Here is a 24,297-nt window from a genome sequence, read left to right as displayed (position 1 = left end):
TATAAAATATTTTGTAAATATGTACATAAACAGAATGATAAAATATAATAGAAGAACATTCACTTAAACTACAACCCTAGAATATAACGTGATTTTCATAATCAAAAAGCATTTTATTAAATGTAGTTAATAAAAAAAAACAAAATAATTAAAAAAATGCTTTTTACAATTATGAATATATACTGAATGAACTATATACTAATATATGTGTATATACATATATATATATGTAAATAAAAATATATTGAAAAAATTGTATATACATATAACCACTTTTTTTCTAAATACATACATATAAATACATATGTACACGTAAATACCTATTAAAAATTCCAAATTTATAAATGCAATTCATAATTTTAATTTTATCTAAATCTAATTTAATTTTATTATTCCAAAACTCTTTAATAAATTGAATTGACGGTAAATTTACAATCAGCAGTTTGAAAGAAAAAAAAAATGATGTATATTATATGTATTTCATATTATAGGTATAAGAATTATGTATGTAAATATATATCGTCGCCTTAGATTAAAATTATCCCAATTCAAATTTTTTAAATTCTTCACCGTTAGAGTTTTAGAATTGTAGACAAAATTAGTTCCATTGCTTATACTTAGAAGTAGAAAGGTTCGAAATTTGTACTAACCAAAATTAAACAGCAAACAAAAATTCTAAGGAAGCCTTTGGTTCCACATCAGCAGATTTAAGAAGACGATTTGTATGCATATGTACTTCCATATATAATATTATGTATATAATACATGAATACATATATGTACGTATAATATACATCTAATATATCATCTGTAATATATTATATAAAATAAATATAATGTATGTAACGTTTTTTTCATATTAATATTGTTTATGTGCGTAATTAATACATGGAATTAAAACAAAAATAGTAATAATTTAATAAAATTTATTAATACCGTATTATATATATATATATATATATATACATATATAAAAATTCCAAATTTATAAATATGTATATATAATATATACATATATATGTAAATATTATATTATATAACCAAATAAAAATGTATAATTTTATAAAATAATTTTATTTTAAGTATATATATATATAAATTATATGTAAATATTATATTATATAAACAAATCAAAATGTATAATTTTATAAAATAATTTTACTTTAAGTATACTTTCTATAATCTATATCGTTGATCAAGAACTATCATAGTCTCAATGAAATGTTTAATATACGTATTACATATAAGTAGGGTGTTCCCTGTAGTGATGCGTTGACATATGCTAGAGTGTATTACTATTCGTTTGTATATACGGAAAGCATTATTCCAAAATGGATTCCATCGCAACCGAAAAAGAGTAAAAAAAAATTTTACTTGTTTTTCGAAAGTACTGAAAACAAAAAAGGCAATAATTTTGACTGCATTTGCTGAAAACCCTGTTATACAACCTTTTCACAAGTATGAAATTTCAATAAAGTCAGCCAAAATAATGATTGCCTTTGGAGCTACTACTTCTAAAACCGGCCGCGACAGACGACAATTGTGGAAAATTTTTTCCTTACAAACGAAGATCTGTAAATATATCACTATATGAACCATCCTGTATATAAATATATGTATATTCATATAATGTTATATATTAATATTGAAATTATGTAAAAATTAAATTTTTATATATATATGTACACATACATATATCATTATCCTTGCATGTGAAGCATATGCATATACATATATATACATATGTAAAACGAAAACAATGCAAATTACAAAAAAATATTTTTCACATTCATCATATTATATAACAGGAAAAAATAAAACGGTATTTTATATAGAAAGACTTTGTTTTCGCATTCTTTTCGTGCTAGTACTTTCATATTTTAAGAAAACAAGCTCGAATTGAAGTACAAAACGTTTTAATACAAGAATTCCAGATTAAGGATTTAGTTTATCAACAAAGTTGTTATTAATGAACTTTTGAATTTTGAATCGAATAACTTTAGTTGAAATATTTAATACGAGATCTACATTGATCTTTAATTTACTTTTATATTTATGGCAACAAATTAAAGTTACTTATGTATATGGATTGATTGAATAAATATGTATTATGGAATTCTTATTTAATTTTTATTTAATTCCATTATTGAAGATTCCTAATCTTTATCATTTCATAATGCCAGAAGTATATCATTCGCATTAAATATTTTGTTGGAAAATTTCCAATTAAATTAATATTTGGTAGGTATACGGTTATATAAAGTAATCGATTAAATTTGCATCCTGTTGTTAAAAAGACAAATTTTAAAATCATTTTATTTTTACGTGCATGTAATATAAAATAATATCAACATCCTTATATAAACAAAGAATATGTATTAGTATAATTATATATACGCAAGAGTATCTATGCATTCTGTAATGTAGTTATATTTATATTATGTACATACATTATTAATACATATTAATTATGTTAACAAATTATCATATAAAAATATGATAGAAACGTATGCATATATATATATATGCATACGTTTCTATCATATTTTTATATTTATATACTTTTTTTTATGTGTATTATATTTTTGAATAAGTATAAATTTGCCCATATATATACATATATATATATATAACATGATGTATAAATATGTATGTGTGTGTATGTATGTTTATAGATGTGTAAATATCTCTATTTTAAGTCAGTTAGTTAAATCCTTATATCGCTCTATAAAGATCGTTAATAAATTTTTTTGAGAAAAAAATGGCAAGTGTTTTTATATATTGTACCGTTACTGACTATACCACAAAAATTCAAATTGTAAAAATGTTTTGGAATAACATCAATATGAAACCTAACCTCATATTAAAAAAAACAGGAGAAGAGCATGAGCACAAAATTTTTCAAGCCAGCATAGAATATGATTTATATGCTGGAACACAGTGCTCGAAGTGAGGCGGGATGGAGTGGGATGCCATCCCAGTACTTTTAAATAATTGGAAATCCATCCCACTACTTAATAGGAGAGAAAAATGCATTCCGGAACATGTTTTTTAAAATTTAAGAAAATTTTCTAATGAATTTTAAAAATTTTTTTAACAAAAAATTAAATATATGTATGTAATTTTAAATAAGACCAATTTCAAATAGTAACGTATAATTTTTTTCTATTAATGAAATTTTCGTTACTACATAGTAGTCTATGCATTTCTTTGGTAACAATTTGCACAGTGTTTGATTCAATTTTTAGTTGATTTAATTTTGAATATAAATATTCTCGTTAGTTTACTTCCAAAGTTTGTTAAATTTTGTTTAGTTATTTTTTTAAAAAATAACTAAAATAATACTTTTTTGTTATTTTTTTTTTTTTACCATCCCACCACTTTGAGTATCCCACTTCGACCACTGAGGAACATTAAAAACTATTGCTAGCGTAAACCAAAAAGTAATAATATTTTCTCCCAGTGGAAAAAAAAAATTTCAAAAAAAAAAAACTATACAAATTGTTCCATATTTCGTTCTCTTTTTGGTTGCTAGGAAATATTTAAAATTTGATACTTGGTATATGGTAATGCTAATTTTTATAACTTGGTATATGGTAATGCTTCGTTAATTTGATAAAATTTGAAAAATTTTTGTTTTCGAAAAAAAATATCGCAGCGTTTTTTAAAATAATCGTTTTTTAAATAAAAATGTTAGTGCATCACAAGTGCATTAAAAAAGTATAGTAAATAAAAAGAAATATATAAAAGTGAAACATATTGGTCATATTATATTGGTTGTTACACCCAATAAATTTTTTATTATTTTCTAAATAAGTGTAATGCAAAGAAATATAGGTGATAAATATTTTCAGATTAAAAAAAAGTTATATTTGCATTGGAAATTATAAATTTTTCCCGTCAATGAAATGATTTCTTTGCATATTGTGTCTTTCTTTTTCTTTTTTCTTTCATTTAATGTGATTTAATTTATAAATTTTGTAATATAATCAACTAAAATATAACTTTATTACCTTATTACATATTTTTTACTTTAAATTATTTATGTAATCTTTAGATCAATCCATTTTAGTTTATTTAATCTCCATTTTAGTTTATACAATTATTTTTTTAAGTAATACTTATAATTAAAATAAATATTTTAAATCGAAGTTTTTTTTTCAATTTCCATAACTTTTTTCCCTATTTTAATATTTCTCAGAGATGGTAATACGAAAAACAACATTTTACTTGTTAAAGACACTCTATGACTCTTAAAAATTTAGCTTCACCTAAAACATATAAGACCAGCTAATTATACATATTTTATTGTACATCCATAGAAAAAACGAAACTCAAATACCTACATATATCAAAAAAATTTTTCAAATAAACGTTTTTTTTTGCTGTGATATATTTTCTCCAATTTGTCATGTGCATACACAAAACCAGGGTCAAAGAGAGACTATTGTCAGTTTTTAAATTTAATTGTCTATGGGTCTGATGAATTACGTACACATTTATAAATGTGACGTCATCGGGCAGTAGTAAACAATAGCTTCCCAAATATGTCAGATTTCGGGGCAATCTTGAAAATTTAAATGTGCCATGAGATTTCAAGTGATTATTAGTTTTAAAGTTTAACGTCAATTCTTTTACGGTTCTTCGAAAAACATTTTATTCGTACTTTTATGAGAAGCTCTGAACTTTTAATTTTAAATAGCAAACATCTCATTCATTTAAAAAAAAAACCTCTTAAGCATAATACCCAATTGAAAAGAAATTTATTCCATATAAACTCCATTTTTATTTTTAAAAGTAAAATTTTCAAAAAAATACTGAATCTTACTTATATCAATAAATTGTAGTAGTTACCATTGCAGAAGCTGCGATGCATACGCAACATACGTACTTCCTCAATTCGGAAAGGCGGGTTTTCCAAATTAAAAAAAATTTTTTTTTTTTACAAAGTATGTATGTACATCTTATTTATATAAAAGTATACATATAAGAATTTCTTATTAATTAATGGAAATAATAAGTATTGGAATCCTTTTTTACCCAGCTTTCCATTGTTTCTTTTAAAATTAACACATTTTTTGAAAATCCAAATGGAGCAACACTGTGAATACTTCTCTTATAGTTGCACATACTGTTTCCGTCATCAAACATATTTCTTTTTAGTTTTGCATATTGTTTTGAGTTTTTGACATTTGTGTTTAGGTTAACCTAAAATTTTTGTTTAAAAACAAGGTAATTAAATTATATTTATATGATTAAAATACTTATATGCAATTGCAATTACATACATCTGGGAAATTATTGTTGATACATTATTAAATGTTTTGGTTAAATTCATTTCTTAATTTGAAATGTTTATATAATAAATTAGTTTTGAGTTTTATTGGTAAAAGTCGCCATTGTTGGAAAAATATGGATTGTATCGATTTGCATCCGCCTAGTTCTGTAAATGGAATGACATTATTAGACAAAAGTTTGTTCAGAAAGGTAATTAAAATACCGCAATTGAAAATTCCACGAGAAAAATCAAACGAAATTTTACCACTACTTAAAAATTATTTGCTAAAAATGGAAAGGATTAAACCTGTTTTCCCCAACAAAGATAATACTGAAGAAAAAATTGTTTTATTACACCCAAAAGCATATAATTGGGAAATTCTTCCAAAAAAAGAATTAAACGACAAAAATATTACAGAAAAATGTTTTCAGTACGGAGAATTAGAATTGAATTACGAAAATTGGAAAGCCGATGAAATTCTTAAAGCTGTTTTGCCGAAAGATTCTGAATCTTTAACTTCTTATTCAAAAATCGGCCATATATTGCACGTAAATTTACGAAACCACTTGTTACCATATAAAACTTTAATTGGCGAAGTGCTAAGGGATAAAATCCCAGGTTGCAGAACAGTTGTAAATAAGTCGCATTCAATAGACAACACTTTTAGAAATTTTTCGTTAGAATTGTTGTGTGGTGAGGAAAATTATATCACTGAAACTAAGGAAAACGGAGTTAAATACCAATTTGATTTTTCAAAAGTATATTGGAACCCTAGACTGTCTACTGAACATGAAAAAGTAGTGAAAAACCTAAAGTTCGGTGACATTTTTTATGATGTTTTCGCAGGTGTTGGACCTTTTAGTATTCCAGCCGCGAAAAGAAAGTGTTCAGTAATAGCAAATGATTTAAATCCAGAAAGTTATACTTGGCTGAAAGTTAATGTAAAAATGAATAAATGCGAGAGTAATATGGAAATCTTTAACATGGATGGAAGAGATTTCATTGAAAAAATTGTTAAAACAGATTTGGCAAAAAAACTGGAAGAAAGCAATCATGCAAAATCCCGGAAAATTTTTATCACAATGAATTTGCCTGGAAAAGCTGTTGAATTTTTAGATGCCTTCAAAGGTCTATTAAACGATAAACCAGAATTGGAATCAAAGCAGTGGTGTTTACCATTAGTTCATGTTTACTGCTTTATTAAGGGAGAAGCAAATAAAGATTTAGTTTTAAATTTTGTTGAAGACAATGCTGGTTACAAAATACGAGACAACTTGGCGGAAATTCACTTTGTTAGAAACGTAGCTCCCAGCAAGGATATGTACAGAGTATCGTTTTATTTGCCGAAGAATATATTATTTGAGGACGTTTTAATACGTAAAAGAAGGAATTTAAAACCTGAACATCAACCGGACCAAAACAAGAAAATCTGCACAAATCATTAAGGAAACATTACTAATATTTCAAGTTAATTTTTTTTTTAATTTTTTTGTGGTTGTGCGTACTTATGTACTCTAAAAAATAGATATTCAACTGTAAAAAATTTAAATGTTAAACAAATATTTCATTTTCACAATAGTACGCATATGTTGTTTCAATATATTTTGCAAATAAAATTGTTTTTCAAAGGTTAAATAATATGAACTTTTTAATTTTAAACCTATAAAAATATATCTATTTAAGTAGAATACCCATAGTAGTAAATATCTCATATCCATATAATCTTATTGTAGGTTTCATTATATTTTTACAGGAATATTTGTAAACTAATATGGCACGTAAAGCAAAAGGTGGTAGCGCCAAGAAAAGCCCAGCAAAAGCAGCCAAAAATATTTTCAAAGTTGCCGGCCCGAAAACAAATAAGAAAAAAGCAAAAGAAGTACAAGTTAAACTTAAGAAGGTACACACTTATAAAAATGCATATTTTCCAAAACCTTAACATCCGTCATTATATTTTAGTTAAAAGAAACTGTTAAAAATAAGCAAGAAAAGGTCGATGAAAGTTTAAAAGAACTACATAAAGACATGGTAGTGAAAGAAGATAAACCAAAAGCTTCACCAAAAAAAGCTGCCGGCAAAAAAACTCCAGCTGATGCTAAAGGTGCAGCGAAAAAAGTTGGCAAAATGAAAGTTAAATAAATTAAAGTCAAATATATACCACATATAACTAAAATAGTATCAATTAACAACAATGCAAGTGGAACAATATAAATATACGTTTATAATTTGCCCACTAACAAAAAAATTTTAAAATAAGATTTTGATAATTTGATACAAAATATTTTGAAATAATATTTTTAATTTTTATTAAAAGATTCTTTAATTATATACATTCATTAAAACTGTTGTATACGTTTTGTATACATAAAGTATACATTTAGTATACACTTTTCGGTTAGAAAAATTATGAAAACAAAATTTTTAAACTTATATTATATAAGTTCATATACATAAAAAAAACAAGAAAATATGCTGATTTTAATAAAACAAATAATAGTTTAAGGATATTTTTTATTTTTTTATTTTAAACATAAAATAATCTTTTTGAAAACTACATCTTGTACCTAACTGAATATGAGTTTTTTAATGAAATTGAAACAATAATAGAAATTTACGCTTATAGATTTAACCATTTATTTATGTATAGATGTTGCAAATAATGGATTCTTTCAATCTGTATAGTAATTTCCAAGTTAAATTATTTTTTGTGATATTTTCTTATACATTTAGTTGGCCTTGCTACTTTTAAAAGTTGCTAAATACATATATGTATTTACATGTCCAGGAAGGTGTCCTTGATATAATTATATCAAGTGATTTGAAACCAATACACTAAACAATATTACGAGTATTTGTTATTTCAGACATAATCCATTAGAAAATGGATTTTTTCATTTATCAATTGCACACTTTCAAGGTTCTATTCAATTGAATTTTTATTTTACGTATAAAAAATATTTCAGAATTTTTATACTGTGTATAAAAATGTGTTTTATATATATATATAGCATACCTCTATGTATATATATATTTTTAACAAGAATATTAATAACAAGAAATAGTAAATAACCACTTTGTAGGTGATGCCATGAAAAAACTAATAATATGCAACTAGACTTGAGCACCGTTAATTTATTAATAACTTAACAATACAAATTTTGAGCAAAACAGAAAGTTACAATATGTAATTAAATTTTTAAATTTACAAATTTTCTTATATACAGAAAAAATTATATAGAGTTTTTTATTTGTAGAATGAACAAGACCAATTCTAAAATATTCTTAAAGCAAGAAAAAATTATAATTAATTTAAATTTTTATTAACAATAAGAAAAAAATTAATCAATCATGGTATTTTCTCCGAATATCTAACATTTTCACGTTTTTATTAGTTATTGTTCTTAATGAAATTTTGCAACGAAAATTTATAGAATACAAACCTCATCCTTTGGGAGCGTTAAAATTCATATTAACAAAAAATTACAAACTAATATTCAAATCACGGCAACATTCGTTTCTTTTAAATTTTTTTAATTTGTAGATTACTTTATTCGTATGTAGGAAATTTTATTTCTATTAAATTTATCACAAACATATATAAATGCATATATGGTTTTAATCGCTTAGTGGACACAATTAGAAATTAAATACGCTGCATTTATGGTAACACAATTTCACTGCTTGTTATAAAAAATGAATTAGTGTTTTATGTCCAGAGGCAATAATATTAAAATAACCAAATTGTGGCGACCTTTAATACATAACACATTTACAAATTTTTAAGGTCTTCAAATATTCGTATGTATGCAAGTATTTTTGTAACAATTTAGAAATCAATCAAAGAATTCTAGAATTTAAAAATGTAACTGCAAAACATATGTAAATACTTAGGTATGTGAACATATGCACCTTTGTATGTGCATATGTACACATTTACATGAGCATACAGAACATGGGAAAGACAAAATAAAATATTGATGTACCTGCCTATAAAGAAATTTTTAATATAAAATACCGCAAAATGAGGCAAAATATTAAGAAAAAAAAAAACTATTTAAATATTGCGTGCGATATTTTCGTGTTAACTAATCCTTTTATTGACTTTGATTACCCATCGTATATTTCACTTTATTGTGTTTTATAATTTTGTCCACAATTTTTGTATCTAGTATCCAAATTAAACTGCATATATAAATTGAAAAATTAAAATATTTTTTGCCAGTTCGTCTTCTTTCATGAAGAGGCCTCAATCTCGTTTTTCATTAATTTTATTATTGATTACTTTTACAATATCTACGGTTACTATTTCAAAATCATAAAAATATATAACTATGGTTAATTGGGACATAGTTCCAAGTTGGCAGGATCATAATCTAAGTTCAAATTCAATTAATGCTCCATTAGCACGGTAAGGAAATCTGTAATATTTGTAATTTGAGAAAAATGAAAAAAAATTTGTTTGCTTTGCTATTTTCAACAATACTAATCTTAATATTTCCTAATTTTAATAATAGAACTGCAGTACAAGAAGTTCGTTTAAATGGATGGAATATACCACCAGAGGAACTTGAACATGTCCCAGATCATTGGCTTTCATATCCAGAACCACCGGCATCTATACATTTTATGTTAGGAATTTTATATACATTTTTAATGGTCGCCTCATTAGTCGGAAATGGATTAGTTATTTGGGTTTTTACATGGTACAAATTATTAATATTTTTAAATTTAATCAATAAAATTTTAAATTTTTATGTTCTAAAAACTCAAAAACATTTTGTAAAATAAGTGCAAAAAGTTTAAGAACTGCTTCAAATATGTTTGTGGTTAATTTAGCCATACTTGATTTTATAATGTTAGCGAAAGCACCGATATTTTTATAGTAAGGAATATTTATTAAATTCAAGATACTTAATTAATTTAATTAATTTTTCTTATCTAAACTACAAAAGCAATTCCTTCTCAAGAGGTTTTGCCTTAGGTCACATTGGATGTCAATTATTTGCTGTTATAGGTTCAATTTCAGGAATTGGTGGTGGAATGACAAATGCTTTTATTGCATACGATCGCTATAGTGTTATTACACGCCCGATGGATGGTCACTTATCAATGCCGAAAGCAATTTTAATGATAACTTTCGTTTGGTTGTATTGCATACCATGGACAGTTATGCCACTAACCGAAATTTGGGGAAGATTTGTACCAGGTAATTGTAAAACAAGAAGTTTACTTACATATTATATCAGTCTTATATTACTTTAATATGTAAAATTATATATTAAGTACACATATACATAGATATGTATATGGGTTTTTATGTGCTGTGATTTTTCATTAAAATAAAAAGACAAATAAGAAGTAACATTCATAAATGATTATTAAAAATTAAATGTAAAATTGAAATTCATTTACTACATACTGCATACATACATAATGTATGTGTTGATAATTTTTTTATTGTAAAAATTTTCAAAAGATTTAGGTGTTCTTATTCATTAATTTTCAAAATATTTAGGTACATCATATCAGTTGTAAGCAGGTATGAAACTTCTATGATGTTCGTATTTTGTTTTTCTCTACTGTAATGATATGGAATGCCGATATGTTTTGATTTAAGATGCTTGGTGTCATTTGACGAAAATGTAGCTTCGCTTTGATTGTTTCAATAAATTGATGTCAAGAACAAATCAAGTTCTCTTTCAACATTTTTCTTCCATGACTCCTTTGTGGATTAAAATTAATGAAGCGTATTCAGTCTCCATAGCTGACAGTGTGGTTTTTGTTTCTTACCTGATTTTTGCTAGGCAATATTCGAAGACTAGTGCTCTCAACTTCCGGAGGACCTATAGTTCCTATTTCATTTGATGTAGTCCATTTTTTTCTGCAGCATCTTCAGTTGAAAAATGCAATGCATTTAATAATTTTCTGTATTCTCGTTGTTGATAATTTTTTCAGCACTTTCAAACGGCATGACCTCTTCAATTAGTGTAATAATCGCATTACCTATTAACTTCACAACTATGATCTAGTAAAATTCATAATAACGCTTTCCTGGTTTTATTCATTCACAAGTTTTTAATTTATTGTTTTCACATATTTCGTCTTTACAAATTTATTCGTGTTCAAAATCTTAAACTTATGAGCAGAAAATCAATTCATATAGTTCTTGATTTCAATGACTCTACGTTTCATTACTGTCTTTAAACCGTAGATAATTATTTCGGCAAACCAGAGTTTAAGAGCATGTATCTTACTATGTCTAGCTGAGTACCGTTGCAACTTTGTGCTACTGCTTTTCCCTTTGGTGTATGTATTCTAAATAGACGTATTTCCCTAAACATCGGTACACAAAAAGTGTGATTAGTTGCAAATATGAGTGCACATTACGTTTACATATTTGATTTTATTATTAAATTACAAGATCCACACGCATCAATATTGTTAGCTTCGTCTCCATACTAAGACTTTCGGTTTGTACCATCAGAAGATTAGCTTTGCGTTTTGTTTTCTGGTAGGTTAGAACTCACACTTTATTTATAATCAATTGCACATTTATGTAATCAACTTGGTTTCTTGTTCACCACTTGAAAATTATCAGACCTACCAAACAGTATTTTAGTATATCACTAAATCACTATCACCAGTTATCAGCGGTTTTTTCTTACTCTTTAATTAATAGGTATAATTAATGTTAATAAATTATTAATTAATAGATATAATTAATGTTAATAATAATACATGATACCTATATTTATACATTTTTTGATTTTATTCTTACCTAAACGATAAAAATGAAAAATAAAATAATTGAATTTAATACTGTCTCCCGCAATCAAAGAATAACTAATGATTGAAAATTCTCATATTGTGATTCTCATATAAGAAGGAAATTGAATCTAAAAAATGAACATTAAAATGAAGGTCTGTAATTCTAAGTTATATGTTTTAATAATAGTATGCACAAATTTTTATAAATAATATTATGTGATGTATGAGTAGCACATTATTCCTTTCTACATGTGTGTATGTATGTATAACACAAATTAAAAATGCTGATTTCTATTTTTTTCAACGTCCTTTTATTAACTTTTAAGATTTTATCAATTAAAAGTTATAGAAAAGATTCTATTGATAGTATTTAGTATATTTTAAATTTAAATGGTATAGGCTAATATTAATGTAGTTAAAATGCTCAACAAAGGTTATTATTGAAATCTATTCAGTTTTTAACATTAACTTTATTTAAACTTGGAGAACTAAGTATACTAAGCTTACATAAATATAAAAACTATGATCGCAATGAAAAGATTTGCTTGAAATTTAATACTCGTTTTTGAGCAATATAAACTCTTTGGATAATTTTTTTTTTCAAAAAAATGGATTTCAACATGAGATCAAGTTTATATTTTTAACCACGTTTCATATAATATTCTTCAAATGTAATAAATTAAAATTAGCAAACTTTTTGGACAAATTTGGCCGCAGTAACAATATTTACTGCACACTAATTTTATATTTCTGAGACTTGGAAATATCTTGATTAATAATCAATTTGTTTTTGTCGCATTTATTACTATCTTTAGATTTACTAATTTACATTCAGTGTGGGCGGTAATATGCAGCTCAAATCAAAATGATATTTTTGCTAATCATTAAACATATATGCGTAGAAAACTAAAATATATATAATTGTATATAATTTCCAATGTAAGATAAAGTAAATCTATAATGTATTATATATTATGTATTTAAATTAAAAACGTCTGAATTTAAAAATATTTAATCACTGCAAAAGAATATGCAAAAAAATAAAATCAATTCTATTTTCCATTTAAAAGTTGTAAATAGGCACATAATAAGCACTATGTAAATAAATCAAATCACCTTCACAAATAAGTCTTAGTCAGCTAAAAATTGTTCAGTTTATCTTTAATCCTTTTATACTAAATATTCGAGAGTTTTATATTATATTACTGGTATTTAGTAAATTAATATTTAGCAAATTTGAGGAAATTAGTATAAAAAGACGTGACATCGATAAAACTTTTCTTGTACGGTAAATACTTTAAACGAATTACATTTATATGATTTATTGAACTTTGGGATAATTTTTTTAAGTTAAATTTGTGAAATTTAATTAAATAATAACATATTAAGTTATATAGTATGACTTTTTCGAGTGATATTAATGAAGTATATGATAATGTGACTTTATTACATCCCGAAGCAAGGTAAAATTTTAGTTTAAATATTAGTAATTAGAATATATTCTTATTTAATAAAACCATAATAATGTGTACTTATAATATTCTCATTCTATACTCATGTTTATATGTTATATAAATACTCACATGTATATAAAATTTAAAGGCAGTCATCAGAAATTCGTTTAATAGGATGGAATATACCACCGGATGAAATAATTCATGTACCAGATCATTGGCTGTCTTATCCAGAACCACCTGCATCTATGCATTTTATGCTTGGATTATTATACGTATTTTTCACAGTATTCTCTTTAGTAGGAAATGGTTTAGTAATATGGATTTTTAGTGGGGCAAAAAGCCTTAGAACTCCATCAAATTATTTTGTTATAAACTTAGCTATCTGTGATTTTGTCATGATGTTGAAAACGCCTGTTTTTATATAGTAAGATTTTTGTGGTTTCCTTCTGAAAAAAATTTACAAAAACAAAATCAACATTATGTACATAGCACACAATAGATATTATTTTATCAAATACTTTTTTTTAATGTGTTTGATTTTTATTTATAGTAATTCATTTATGAGGGGATATTCTTTAGGTCACTTTGGATGTCAAATTTATGGAATAATGGGTTCAATGACTGGCATAGGTGCTTCGATGACCAATGCTTTTATAGCATACGATAGATATAACGTCATAACAAGTCCCCTCGAAGGAAAACTTACAAAGGTTAAAGCTATTGTAATGTTAACATTTTTGTGGATTTACTGTATTCCATGGACAGTAATGCCCCTAACCGAGGTTTGGGGACGATTTGTGCCAGGTTTGTTTTTTATAAAATAACTCCCGAGATCTAATTAACAGCTTACTTATTTAAATTAATACAAAATAAACCAAAGATATTTAAAAATATATATTTAAAATTATTTAATATCAGAAATACATAATGATTTGTGAGCTACATAATCTCGCACGTAATCTAAATACTTAAACTAAATATATGTATGTAGGTACCTACTTATATATTTTGTATTTTACCTAAATGTATTGAAAACACATAAACAAAACTTATTGAACAATTTACCTAAAATTTCACTTTACAAATTGCATGGATATTGGATTAAGACGTAATTCTTAATCATGGTTTTTGTACCATATTCCTTGAACGAGTTTTTCAAAGTAAATAATTATTGTAAGTTTTTGACGAAAATTGGTTTAAAAAATTAATTTACAAAAGTCACTCGAAAATCGCGTTATCCGTAAAATTAAAATAAAATTATTAATAATAGTAAATAATATTTTTAATATGCACGTGTGTGCTTGTTATGAAAATATTTACATAATATTTTCGTTCTCAAAAATATTTTTACAAAAAATATATGTACATATTTTGTATCGCAAATTTTTTCGATTTCATATTTTCATTTCGCCACCAAATCAGTATTAAAGAAAGTTTGTTTCAATTATAATAAATAATCAGTACAACCGTCATAAAATAATTGTGAAAAATAATATACACATTTTTTCCTAAAAATTAACTTTATTCCTTTTTTGTAATGAGACATTAAAACGACAAAATATTTGATACTATTATGTTTTCAATATACATTTTTCCCAATATGCAATGAATTATTTTTACTTGGTTTAATCTAGGTAAATCATTTAATTATTCAATTATTTAACAATACGGTATGCCTAATATATATTTTTATTTAGAGATTAAATAAAAATAATTAACTGAAATAAATTTAAAAATTAATATGTAGACCCAAGTCTTTTATTTTTGATAGCTTTGAAATTTTATGCTTTTAAGAAAATTGTAACCAGTCTAGACCATTTATCTATTCATTCAGTAAATATTAGATAATTTCAATTTCATTTTTTTGGTATAATTTCATTACTTTTTGTTACAATTGTATATTTCAAGTTTTTAAAATTTTCAATTTATTTTATTTATGACAATCGTAAGACCTTTAATTAAGAATATCTTAAAATTAAATTAAAATAAAACAGCTCTTGATTGAAGTTAATTTAACAAATCATTTTTTTTAAGTTACAAGAAATTTGGATCATCATGAAAAATGAATTACCATATTCATTATCTTTTCGAAATTCAAATAAAAAAATAAGAATTGTCTTTAAACAATAGAAATCGTAACATTAATTCCCAAATTCCCATTATCAGCGAAAAGTTGGGCGATCGATGTATCAAAAACTAAACAGTCTGAATTAAGAATAGCACTCGCGACACCTTCATGAATTGATCTTGGCATTGCCTCCCAAGTTAAACGCCTACGATTTCCATTTAATTCCAAACGGTAGGCAAAATTTTCAGCTTCTTTTCTAGAACCAATTAACTGAACAATAGCAAAAAATTGTTGATGACCATCAAACTTTTCCTGCTTCTCTAATACAAGCATAAAATGATGTCCAAAGCATGATTGCATCATTACCCAGTCCACAGCTCCGGGTAAATTTATATCAGTAGCCAAAAAAACGATATCCTCTCCTTGTAGTGTTGTAATCGATTTGTGTGACATCATTAAATGTGGCATGACTAGTTCTAAAGGACCTTGCCATTTGCAAGATGCACCTGGACAAGGACACAGGTATGGTCGTTTTTCACAAGTTTCCTCGTGCTCAACTTTTTCTGTATAACTTAAAGATGCCGTACACCCATAGTTCGAGTGCTTACATGGAAATTTTACACTTGATGCAACTTTTTCCATAGCTAAATTTCGTATATTTCCTAGAGAACCCCGACATGTCGGGCAACAAGTTAATTTTGAGCGGCATGAAGCACAAACAAGATGACCACTTTGGCATTGCAAAATCGGCGGTAATACATATTCAAAGCAAACTGGGCATTCGAAAAGAGATGCTAGATCGTTAGACATTGAACCATCGCCTCCACTACCAGATGAAAGAGATGAACTACTGGATGAAGATGCATTAGCTGAGGTTTCTCTACGTTTCGGATTAATTTTGTTTGACATATTTTAGACGATATAAGTTAAACAACCACTTTACTTGTTTTCATTAGTTGATCAATGTTAATTACTTAATCAAATCACTTGCATTGCATACACATAAATTCTTTTATAAAAATTTCTTTCAAACTTTTGTGTATCTTTTTTAAAAAATTAAAGCATCAATTTTAATAAACATTTTTAATTGTTCAACCAAGATTTAAGGCAAAAGTATTTTTTTGTTATTTCGTTTTTGTGATTATTGTAGCATTTATAAAAATTTTGAGATTGATAATAACTGATGCCTATGATATTTACATTTTGAACAAATTAAACAATTTCTAGTTTTTTTCTATATTGCAACAAATGCAAACTCTAAACTTTTCTTTCAATTGAATTAAAAAAACTGGTACTCTATAACATTTTTAATTATTTACTTTTTCTTTGAATAATTCTATATCTTAACTATAAACTATTTTGTAGTTTGTTTGTGAGTTTATTTATTAATTAAATATGAAAAAATATATTATTTTTTTTCAGGCACATAAAACCATACAAACTGACTCCATTAAAATGATTTTGACAACTTCACTTTATGCAATTAATCCCCTTCTTTTGACAGGAAAATAAGTAGCGTTTTTAAACTTTGATTCATATTCAAATGAAAAGTAGGGTTTTCATACTTTAATTCATATTCGGCAGTGATGAAATATTAAATATTTCTATGCATTGGCTATAATTATGCTCATAATTGTTACAAATTTTGATTCTGGTTGAGTGTAAAGCATTTGCAATGCTAACACGTTTTTATTTACTTTTATATTCCAAACTAAGTTGCGATGGAAGTTTAATAAATTACATTTTTTATGTATTATTGTTCATTCATTTCATCTGAAAAAATATATAAAATGTTTTGCGCTTATTTACCCCCGTTAAATAGTTCATGAAACGCTATTCTTAGTGAATTTTAATAAAAACGGTTTAAATATTCAATTTTACACTGCAGTTTTTTGACTTCGACCATTAATCATTAACTCTAGCCACACAGTTCAACATGTGCATCAGTTTCGTTGAGGTCAATATAAAATTAAATATAAATACATATTCAATAAATATGTTCAACAATTCTTGGAAATTTCTTGGTTTTTCGAGTCGGTTGAAACGGATGGAAGCTATTAAATCTTTATGGGGTTCTCATTATGTGTCTATTCTATCAAAATTGAACATTTAAAAAAGGTTTTTAAAGCTCAGATGTTTCTTGTTTTTAATATATTGTTTATTTGACTACATTTTTTCGTAGAGTAAAATCTAGCAAAGATATTTCTTTCTTGTAGAGGGATACTTAACATCATGTACATTTGATTATATGACTGATAATTTCGATACAAGATTATTTGTTGGATGTATATTTTTCTGCAGCTACGTAATGCCAATGACGATGATAATATATTTTTACAGTCAAATTGTAAGTTTAATATGCTATAGCTTGTATTAAAATAAATTAAATCGCGGTTCGATTTATTAAGGTATCACATGTTTTTGCTCATGAAAAAACTTTGAGAGAACAAGCGAAAAAAATGAACGTAGATTCTTTAAGATCAAATCAAGGGCAAAATAAAGAAACGGCAGAAATTAGGATAGCTAAAGCGGCAATTACAATTTGGTATTTATATTAATACTTTATAAATACTCCATATTTGAAATTTCATAATGATTAACAAAAAATAATTACAGCTTCCTTTTTGTAGCTTCTTGGACACCTTATGGTAAATTTTTTTAAGTGGTTTAAACTCTTAATCAAATTCTTTTATATTTTTAGGTGTGATGAGCTTGATCGGAGCATTTGGCGATAAAACCTTGCTTACACCGGGAGTAACGATGGTATTGTTTATGATCACATTTAAAATTATACTTTTAAATTTTTTAATATGTTATAAATTTATAATGCAATTTGCAATCAGAATCACACTTATTGGCAATACGGAAATGATAATTCAGTTGCACGGTATCAAAAATTAATTTTTATGTTATAAGTTTTATACAAATTTGACAGAATAAATGTTCACCACTGATTTCTAAATTTCATCAGAAACCAAATACTTCTTATTTGTATGTGTTATTCATCACTAAAATAAAAAATTTATTCCGCAAAATTTCCTTTATTGACAAGCATTCTATGAAAATCTAAAAACGCAAACGCTGTTTCTTGATTTTGCCTATAAAATATTTTTTGCGTTATCAGTCTATGCTTGGTGTATCTATTGGTTAAACACGTCGATTCATTTGGTTGGATAAGAAAAACAAAAAAACTTTCATTCTACTCAACATTCAACTTCCAAAACTGTTGATCAGCATACTCATAATCGATTTAACTTTTTATCCTACTCAACCAAATGGATCAACCTATTGAATCTTACGGTAAAACTAATTTTGTTTATTATATTATTATACCATTTAAATCAAATATTTAACATATAACTGCACTATACGAAAAATATTAAAAAAATTAAAATTTCTATAATTCCAATAAGGTTGTGTTTCAATAATGTTTAAATGTTGATGATATTCAAGTAAAATTATATTTAACTTTTGTTTTTAGATTCCAGCATGTGCATGTAAACTTGTAGCATGTATAGGTACATATAATTCATTATTTTCATTTATTTCAATACCCATGCATATTATTTAATATTTAAAGATCCGTATGTGTACGCTATTAGTCATCCACGATATCGTTTGGAATTACAAAAGAGATTACCTTGGTTAGCTATTGATGAGAAAGAAGAGTCTAAAGAGACACAATCCACAAATACGACTTCCGAAAATGCAGCTCCAACAGCGTAAAAAAATCACAAGATTTTAAATTTAAAAAATAACGCTTGATTACGATTACACAATACAAATACAACGCTTATCTTTTTCTGGATAAAGAAGATAAGATTGCTTAAAAAAAATTATTTATTCTTTGTAGTTTTTTTTGTTAAAGAATTAAAGTAGCTCCTTTTTTGCAAAGTATTTTCGACTTTTACTTTTTAAGTATTTTAATAAATATTAAAATGAATTTTGCTAAATCCGGATATTTTTTGCGAAAGCTTTAATTTTCCATAAAAATAACCATTGATGATTTGGATAATCATGTGTTAAATTGCGTAATTAAATGTTTGCATAGGCAAGTTATTTACAAAATTGGAAATCAGACAAAAATTTTACTAATCCAATATTTATTTTCAATATTTTATTAATTAATTTCAATATTTTAACTTATAAGTTTATTACCTTCTCAACTGGCAAGAAAATTTTGCTAGTTGCTACTGAGTAAGTAATTTGAGCAAATTAAAAAAAAAAAAAAAATTTGAAAAAATACACAAAGTTCTCCTTTCAAAGATGTATGTATTTTAAAAAATCAACTGACTAAACGCCAACATCATAACTGCCAGTAGATCATAACTGTATCAAAAACCAAATGACAATTACTACTATTGAAAACTTATATGCAGTAACTTTTTTATGTAAACGCTCATTAAGACTCATATACAGTAAAACACGGTTAAGTGGATCACGCTTAATTGCATCAAATTTTCGTGGCTTGTACTTTTTTCGATTTTTTCATATAAAAAAATTCAACAGTGCACAACACGCTTATCTGCACATATATTTTTTCCCTCATGTAATACTTAATATGTAAATTTATTCGGTTAACTGCACATCCCTGTTTTTATTTAGCATAAATGTCAAAAATGAAAAAATACACTCTCAACTACAAAATAAGAAAAGCAACACTATGTAGCTACACAAAATATTTTAGTTTCTGTCATTGTCAAATTTTGAGTGTTGATTTCGATACCAGAAAAAGTATTTACTGAGATTGTAGCATGTGATGACAATCTAGAATGTTACGGTGATTGGACCGACATAGAAATTATGAAGAACTAATGAGGAAAACGATGAAGAACTAAATTTTGTGGAAAATTCTGAACCTCCTTTTAAAGTTCTCAAAAAAGATGCTATAATAGCTCTTTCAACACTTACACTTTATTTAGAACAAAATAATTTTGAAGATGAATTTAATATGCAGAGTATTGAAAATCTTGAGAAAGCATTTTTACAAACTTTAAAAACAAAAACCCAAGCAAAAATCATAAAATATTTTGTGAATAAAAAAAGTTTGTAAGTTGTCAATATTATGTATGTTTTCTATTAAGGGAAATTAATTTACCATTGCTATTATTATTTTTATAATGAAGTTAAATGTGCAATTTTTTGATTTTTTGTTGATTTTGAAATAAAATTTTAATTTTTAACTTATAATTAGAACCAGTTTTTAATAAATTCAATTCTTTGACATCGGAGGTAATTTTTTAAGTCGAATTCGTATAAGTGGAAAACACGCTTATAGTGGACAAAATTTTCTTGCCTGATCGATTTCCACTTAACCGTGTTTTACTGTATAAAAATTTCGTGTCCGTTATATTTGACATTAATATTCTCTTGTGTCCTTTTTTGTTTACAAGGTAGAGTACAAAACAAATAGATCCATCATTGTGTATACTTAAAACTGCTGTTGCTTTTAACTAAACGGCAAGTCAATCTTATATGTTCAACTACAGCATCACGACATTGAAAATCTTGAAGTTTAATCACGGTTGACAGATGTACTTTTTATAATGTCAAGAGTTTAACTAATAATTGTAAACAACAGCAAGTGGCAAAGCTGATTAGTAACTTATAATTGATAATTGTATTTTATAAATAATGATAATTTTTATTTGCTTTGTTTTTTTATTAATAAAAACTTGAGTGCCAACAACATATTTCAGTATGATATCGAATGTTGATTATTTTGAACAATTTCGACGGCATGTTCGAGACAATAAATTAGCTCGAGCTCGTAATGATGAATCAGTATCTTTGCTATTGTCAAATTTTGGTAATGAAGCATATGATTGCAGTGAGAAGTTTTTTGAACAAGGTATAGAATTCAGAGATTTAGCATCCCTTAACAGAGAAGATCTTCAACTATTTGGAATTAAGGATAATTGTATACAAACCGAAATGTTGGAGATATTTTCTCAGTTGACTAAGCAAGACTTTAGCTTGGACGAGTAATTGGAAAAAATAAACATCATTAAATGAAATAAAAATAATTAAATTTATCTTTCATTTTAGCATAAAAAATTCTTCTGAGGCCGCGAGGTATAATAGTGAAATTGTAGACAGTGCTGCTTCTTATTTAAATACAATGAAATTGGCGCTAACAGCAACAAATTTAAAATTAAAATTAAAACCGTCTGGGGATATTGTTGTAGACGAAAGAAATTTTGCCAGCAAATTTGTTTTAGATGCCTTATGTGAATTACAACATATGACAGATGAAATAGAAAAGGAGTTAAAAAATCTAGAAGAAGTAATGTTATACAATACATAGCAAATTATGAATTATATTTATTTTTATTTTGAAATCAATTTAAGATATGCTGCGATAGTTTAGAACATGAAAAAAGAAAACCTGGCAACGCAGCCTTGTACATCACCTTTGGAACCATTTTGGCATTGAGTATGTCAATTGCTTTTTGGAAATTACGTTAAAAATTCTGTTTAGATTAGATTGTAGGTATACGCGGAAGAGTAATCAGTTGCTGTAAATAAAGTGTAAATTTAAAAATTCATTAGATATATTATGTAGTTTATTTCAATATAAATGTTCTACTTTTTATTGTTATAATACATCTTAAAATTTTGTTGTAAAGGTACTTATGGGTTTAAACGAACAAAGAAAAGCAAATTATGTAGGATGTCTTAAATGAAATTGAATGTAGTAACGTATATTTACATATAACTACGTAAAATGCAGGTTTAAAAAGTGGATAAGTAGATATTTTGCAATAAAGTTCTATTCATATCTAATAAAAATAAGTTATATTTCACAATGTGATATATGCATTGCAAATTTTTTTTTTTTGTAAATAAGTTTATAACTATAAAGTTTTATAGTTTTATGAAAATAGGAAAAAGCCGGTATAATTCTAAATTTACACAATACTACTTTTGCATCAATGACTGACATACGTTTCATTCCCCTCGTCCAGAACTGTGCGCCAAAACTTTTTGGATACCAACAAGATTAATGATTCCATCATCCAGAAATCTTGCGTTCTATTTAGTTAGTCTTTCCAGTTTGTTCGTATTAATATTTCATTATTTTCTAAAAAAATGAGTTACTTTTACATATACGACAAAATCTACGGTATTATTTACATAAACGAAAAAACTTAAGATTAAATTTGCGACAAAGTTTATATGACTGTTTACATGTTTATACATTGAAGTTATATCAAACTATATGTCAAAACTTAAAAATTTGACACAAAAAAGCAAGAAAAAAAAATAGGCTGCTGAAAACTTTTAGAAGTCCGATTAAATAATGGATGCGTATGTAAACATTACCCTAATCTAAGTTACTGTTTACGTATATAGAATGACGTATATGTAAACGTATATAAGCTTTATTAAATATAAAAAAAAGCTGATGTAAAGAGTTTTTGAACTGAATTTTTTTTGTGTTATACAAGAGTAAAAACTAATCTGCGAAATTAAATGTCAAACATTACGGCATTTATAGCGTATGCGGGACAAATTATTTTTTACATTTTAGCAATTTACGATCATAATTTTGCTAACATTCCACCTAGATATGGCACTATCCCACTATCATTTATTTTTTACATTTTAGCAATTTACGATCATAATTTTGCTAACATTCCACCTAGATATGGCACTATCCCACTATCGATATTTTTAAATTCGATATAATACTATTGTAGCATCTTTTCTCAGTTGACTAAGCAAGACTTTAGCTTAGACGAGTAATTAAAAGAATAAGCATCAATTCTTATTAAGTATTAAAAAATTTTGAAAAAAGAGCAAAAACAGGCAAATCTTGTTTTGAATTTTATGAATTCCATAGCATTGTTTTTTTACGTCTACACTACAAATATTTTAATAATATAGACACGTTAATGTATTACATCAGTTTTTCGTTTTAGTTGACGATATTTAAAAATTTTTCCTTTTTATTTCTATGTTCTTCTATTTCATTGCAAATATTTCTTGAAGATGTGAAGTGAAATGGAGCTGGGCAGTCGGTTAAATTATTTAGTTAAATAAAAATAAATATAATAAAATATATATAATATATATAATACATAATAAAATAAATATAATACCTATATTTAGTTAAATAAACTTGTCAGCTAATTGGGAACTGACAAAAAAGTTTTTTTCTTTAAGCTAGTAATATAAGACAAATTCAAAAAGGTCAAAACAGTGAACAATTTTACATTCATATATAAAAAAAAGAAAAATATTTTTAAATAACAAAAAATTTAAAGTTAATATTGTGCACAATATTCAGGCATTATGCCTGTGTAGGTAATTGATAAACCTAATTGCAATTTGTATTTTTCAAAAAATATTATTCATATACTGATATTTTTCAAATAAAATTATTTTATGTATATTATTTTATATTTTTTTACTTATTCAATGTTGGGTTATAATAACATTATCATGTATGTATATGATACTGATACGTAATATTTAAATTTGTAAATATTTAAAATATAATTTGTAAAGAAATAACAAATTAAATGCAGGCCAACGGTGCTCTATTTTATACAGCAAGTTGCGTTACAAAAATATTGATATATTGCGATCTTTTTGCGTTGATATGTCGAAAATATCATAGTTCTCAAACAGAATTTCACCCATGTATTTCAATTTTCGGCAGCGAGATTCATTAAAATGAGTGGAACAAGTTTTAATTTTTTCCTGATTTTACTGGGTTT

At 25.6% G+C, this 24,297-nt stretch overlaps 5 protein-coding genes across 6 annotated transcripts; 4 read left to right on the top strand and 1 right to left on the bottom strand.

The window, feature by feature from the left end:
• Positions 1-5,289: 5,289 nt before the first annotated feature.
• On the top strand, positions 5,290-7,005 carry LOC129606908 (tRNA (guanine(37)-N1)-methyltransferase). The gene has a single exon (XM_055517537.1). The coding sequence runs from the start codon at positions 5,320-5,322 to the stop codon at positions 6,721-6,723; it is 1,404 nt and encodes a 467-aa protein (XP_055373512.1). The 5' UTR covers positions 5,290-5,319; the 3' UTR covers positions 6,724-7,005.
• Positions 5,373-7,749, top strand: LOC129606912 (uncharacterized). Its single transcript, XM_055517543.1, has 3 exons — positions 5,373-5,487; positions 7,032-7,178; positions 7,238-7,749. The coding sequence occupies exons 2-3, from the start codon at positions 7,050-7,052 to the stop codon at positions 7,415-7,417; spliced, it is 309 nt and encodes a 102-aa protein (XP_055373518.1). The 5' UTR covers positions 5,373-5,487; positions 7,032-7,049; the 3' UTR covers positions 7,418-7,749.
• Positions 7,750-9,494: 1,745 nt separating this feature from the next.
• On the top strand, positions 9,495-19,468 carry LOC129606909 (opsin Rh3-like). 2 transcript variants are annotated; one of them, XM_055517538.1, is made up of 10 exons: positions 9,495-9,686; positions 9,793-9,981; positions 10,068-10,160; positions 10,231-10,484; positions 17,788-17,918; positions 17,980-18,116; positions 18,188-18,219; positions 18,273-18,334; positions 19,053-19,089; positions 19,152-19,468. In XM_055517538.1, the coding sequence occupies exons 1-10, from the start codon at positions 9,610-9,612 to the stop codon at positions 19,295-19,297; spliced, it is 1,158 nt and encodes a 385-aa protein (XP_055373513.1). In that variant the 5' UTR covers positions 9,495-9,609; the 3' UTR covers positions 19,298-19,468. The 2 variants fall into 2 exon arrangements, with proteins under 2 accessions (XP_055373513.1, XP_055373514.1); XM_055517539.1 differs by lacking the exons at positions 9,495-9,686; positions 9,793-9,981; positions 10,068-10,160; positions 10,231-10,484 and adding exons at positions 13,327-13,509; positions 13,649-13,927; positions 14,054-14,307.
• LOC129606910 (E3 ubiquitin-protein ligase sina) lies at positions 14,307-17,781 on the bottom strand. The gene has a single exon (XM_055517541.1). The coding sequence runs from the start codon at positions 16,478-16,480 to the stop codon at positions 15,623-15,625; it is 858 nt and encodes a 285-aa protein (XP_055373516.1). The 5' UTR covers positions 16,481-17,781; the 3' UTR covers positions 14,307-15,622.
• Positions 19,469-19,597: 129 nt separating the features above from the next.
• On the top strand, positions 19,598-22,387 carry LOC129606911 (uncharacterized). The gene is made up of 3 exons (XM_055517542.1): positions 19,598-21,555; positions 21,620-21,857; positions 21,923-22,387. Exons 1-3 carry the CDS (start codon positions 21,272-21,274, stop codon positions 22,037-22,039), a joined length of 639 nt encoding a protein of 212 aa, XP_055373517.1. The 5' UTR covers positions 19,598-21,271; the 3' UTR covers positions 22,040-22,387.
• Positions 22,388-24,297: the final 1,910 nt, after the last annotated feature.

Source organism: Condylostylus longicornis, unplaced genomic scaffold, assembly GCF_029603195.1.
Source record: "Condylostylus longicornis isolate FDR11 unplaced genomic scaffold, ASM2960319v2 ptg000022l, whole genome shotgun sequence".
In the NCBI taxonomy this organism is placed as follows: Eukaryota; Metazoa; Arthropoda; class Insecta; order Diptera; family Dolichopodidae; genus Condylostylus; species Condylostylus longicornis.
The sequence above is the reverse complement of the archived record's forward strand: the minus strand, read 5'-3'. Positions and strand labels throughout refer to the sequence as shown.

Coding starts and splice junctions, on each gene's coding strand:
- LOC129606912 (XM_055517543.1), top strand. CDS start 7,050: ATGGCACGTAAAGCAAAAGGTGGTAGCGCCAAGAAAAGCCCAGCAAAA. Junction 7,179..7,237: donor TACAAGTTAAACTTAAGAAG/GTACACACTTAT, acceptor ATTATATTTTAG/TTAAAAGAAACTGTTAAAAA.
- LOC129606910 (XM_055517541.1), bottom strand. CDS start 16,480: ATGTCAAACAAAATTAATCCGAAACGTAGAGAAACCTCAGCTAATGCA.
- LOC129606908 (XM_055517537.1), top strand. CDS start 5,320: ATGTTTTGGTTAAATTCATTTCTTAATTTGAAATGTTTATATAATAAA.
- LOC129606911 (XM_055517542.1), top strand. CDS start 21,272: ATGATATCGAATGTTGATTATTTTGAACAATTTCGACGGCATGTTCGA. Junction 21,556..21,619: donor CAAGACTTTAGCTTGGACGA/GTAATTGGAAAA, acceptor CTTTCATTTTAG/CATAAAAAATTCTTCTGAGG. Junction 21,858..21,922: donor AGTTAAAAAATCTAGAAGAA/GTAATGTTATAC, acceptor AATCAATTTAAG/ATATGCTGCGATAGTTTAGA.
- LOC129606909 (XM_055517538.1), top strand. CDS start 9,610: ATGGTTAATTGGGACATAGTTCCAAGTTGGCAGGATCATAATCTAAGT. Junction 18,117..18,187: donor AAAGCGGCAATTACAATTTG/GTATTTATATTA, acceptor AAATAATTACAG/CTTCCTTTTTGTAGCTTCTT. Junction 18,220..18,272: donor AGCTTCTTGGACACCTTATG/GTAAATTTTTTT, acceptor TTATATTTTTAG/GTGTGATGAGCTTGATCGGA.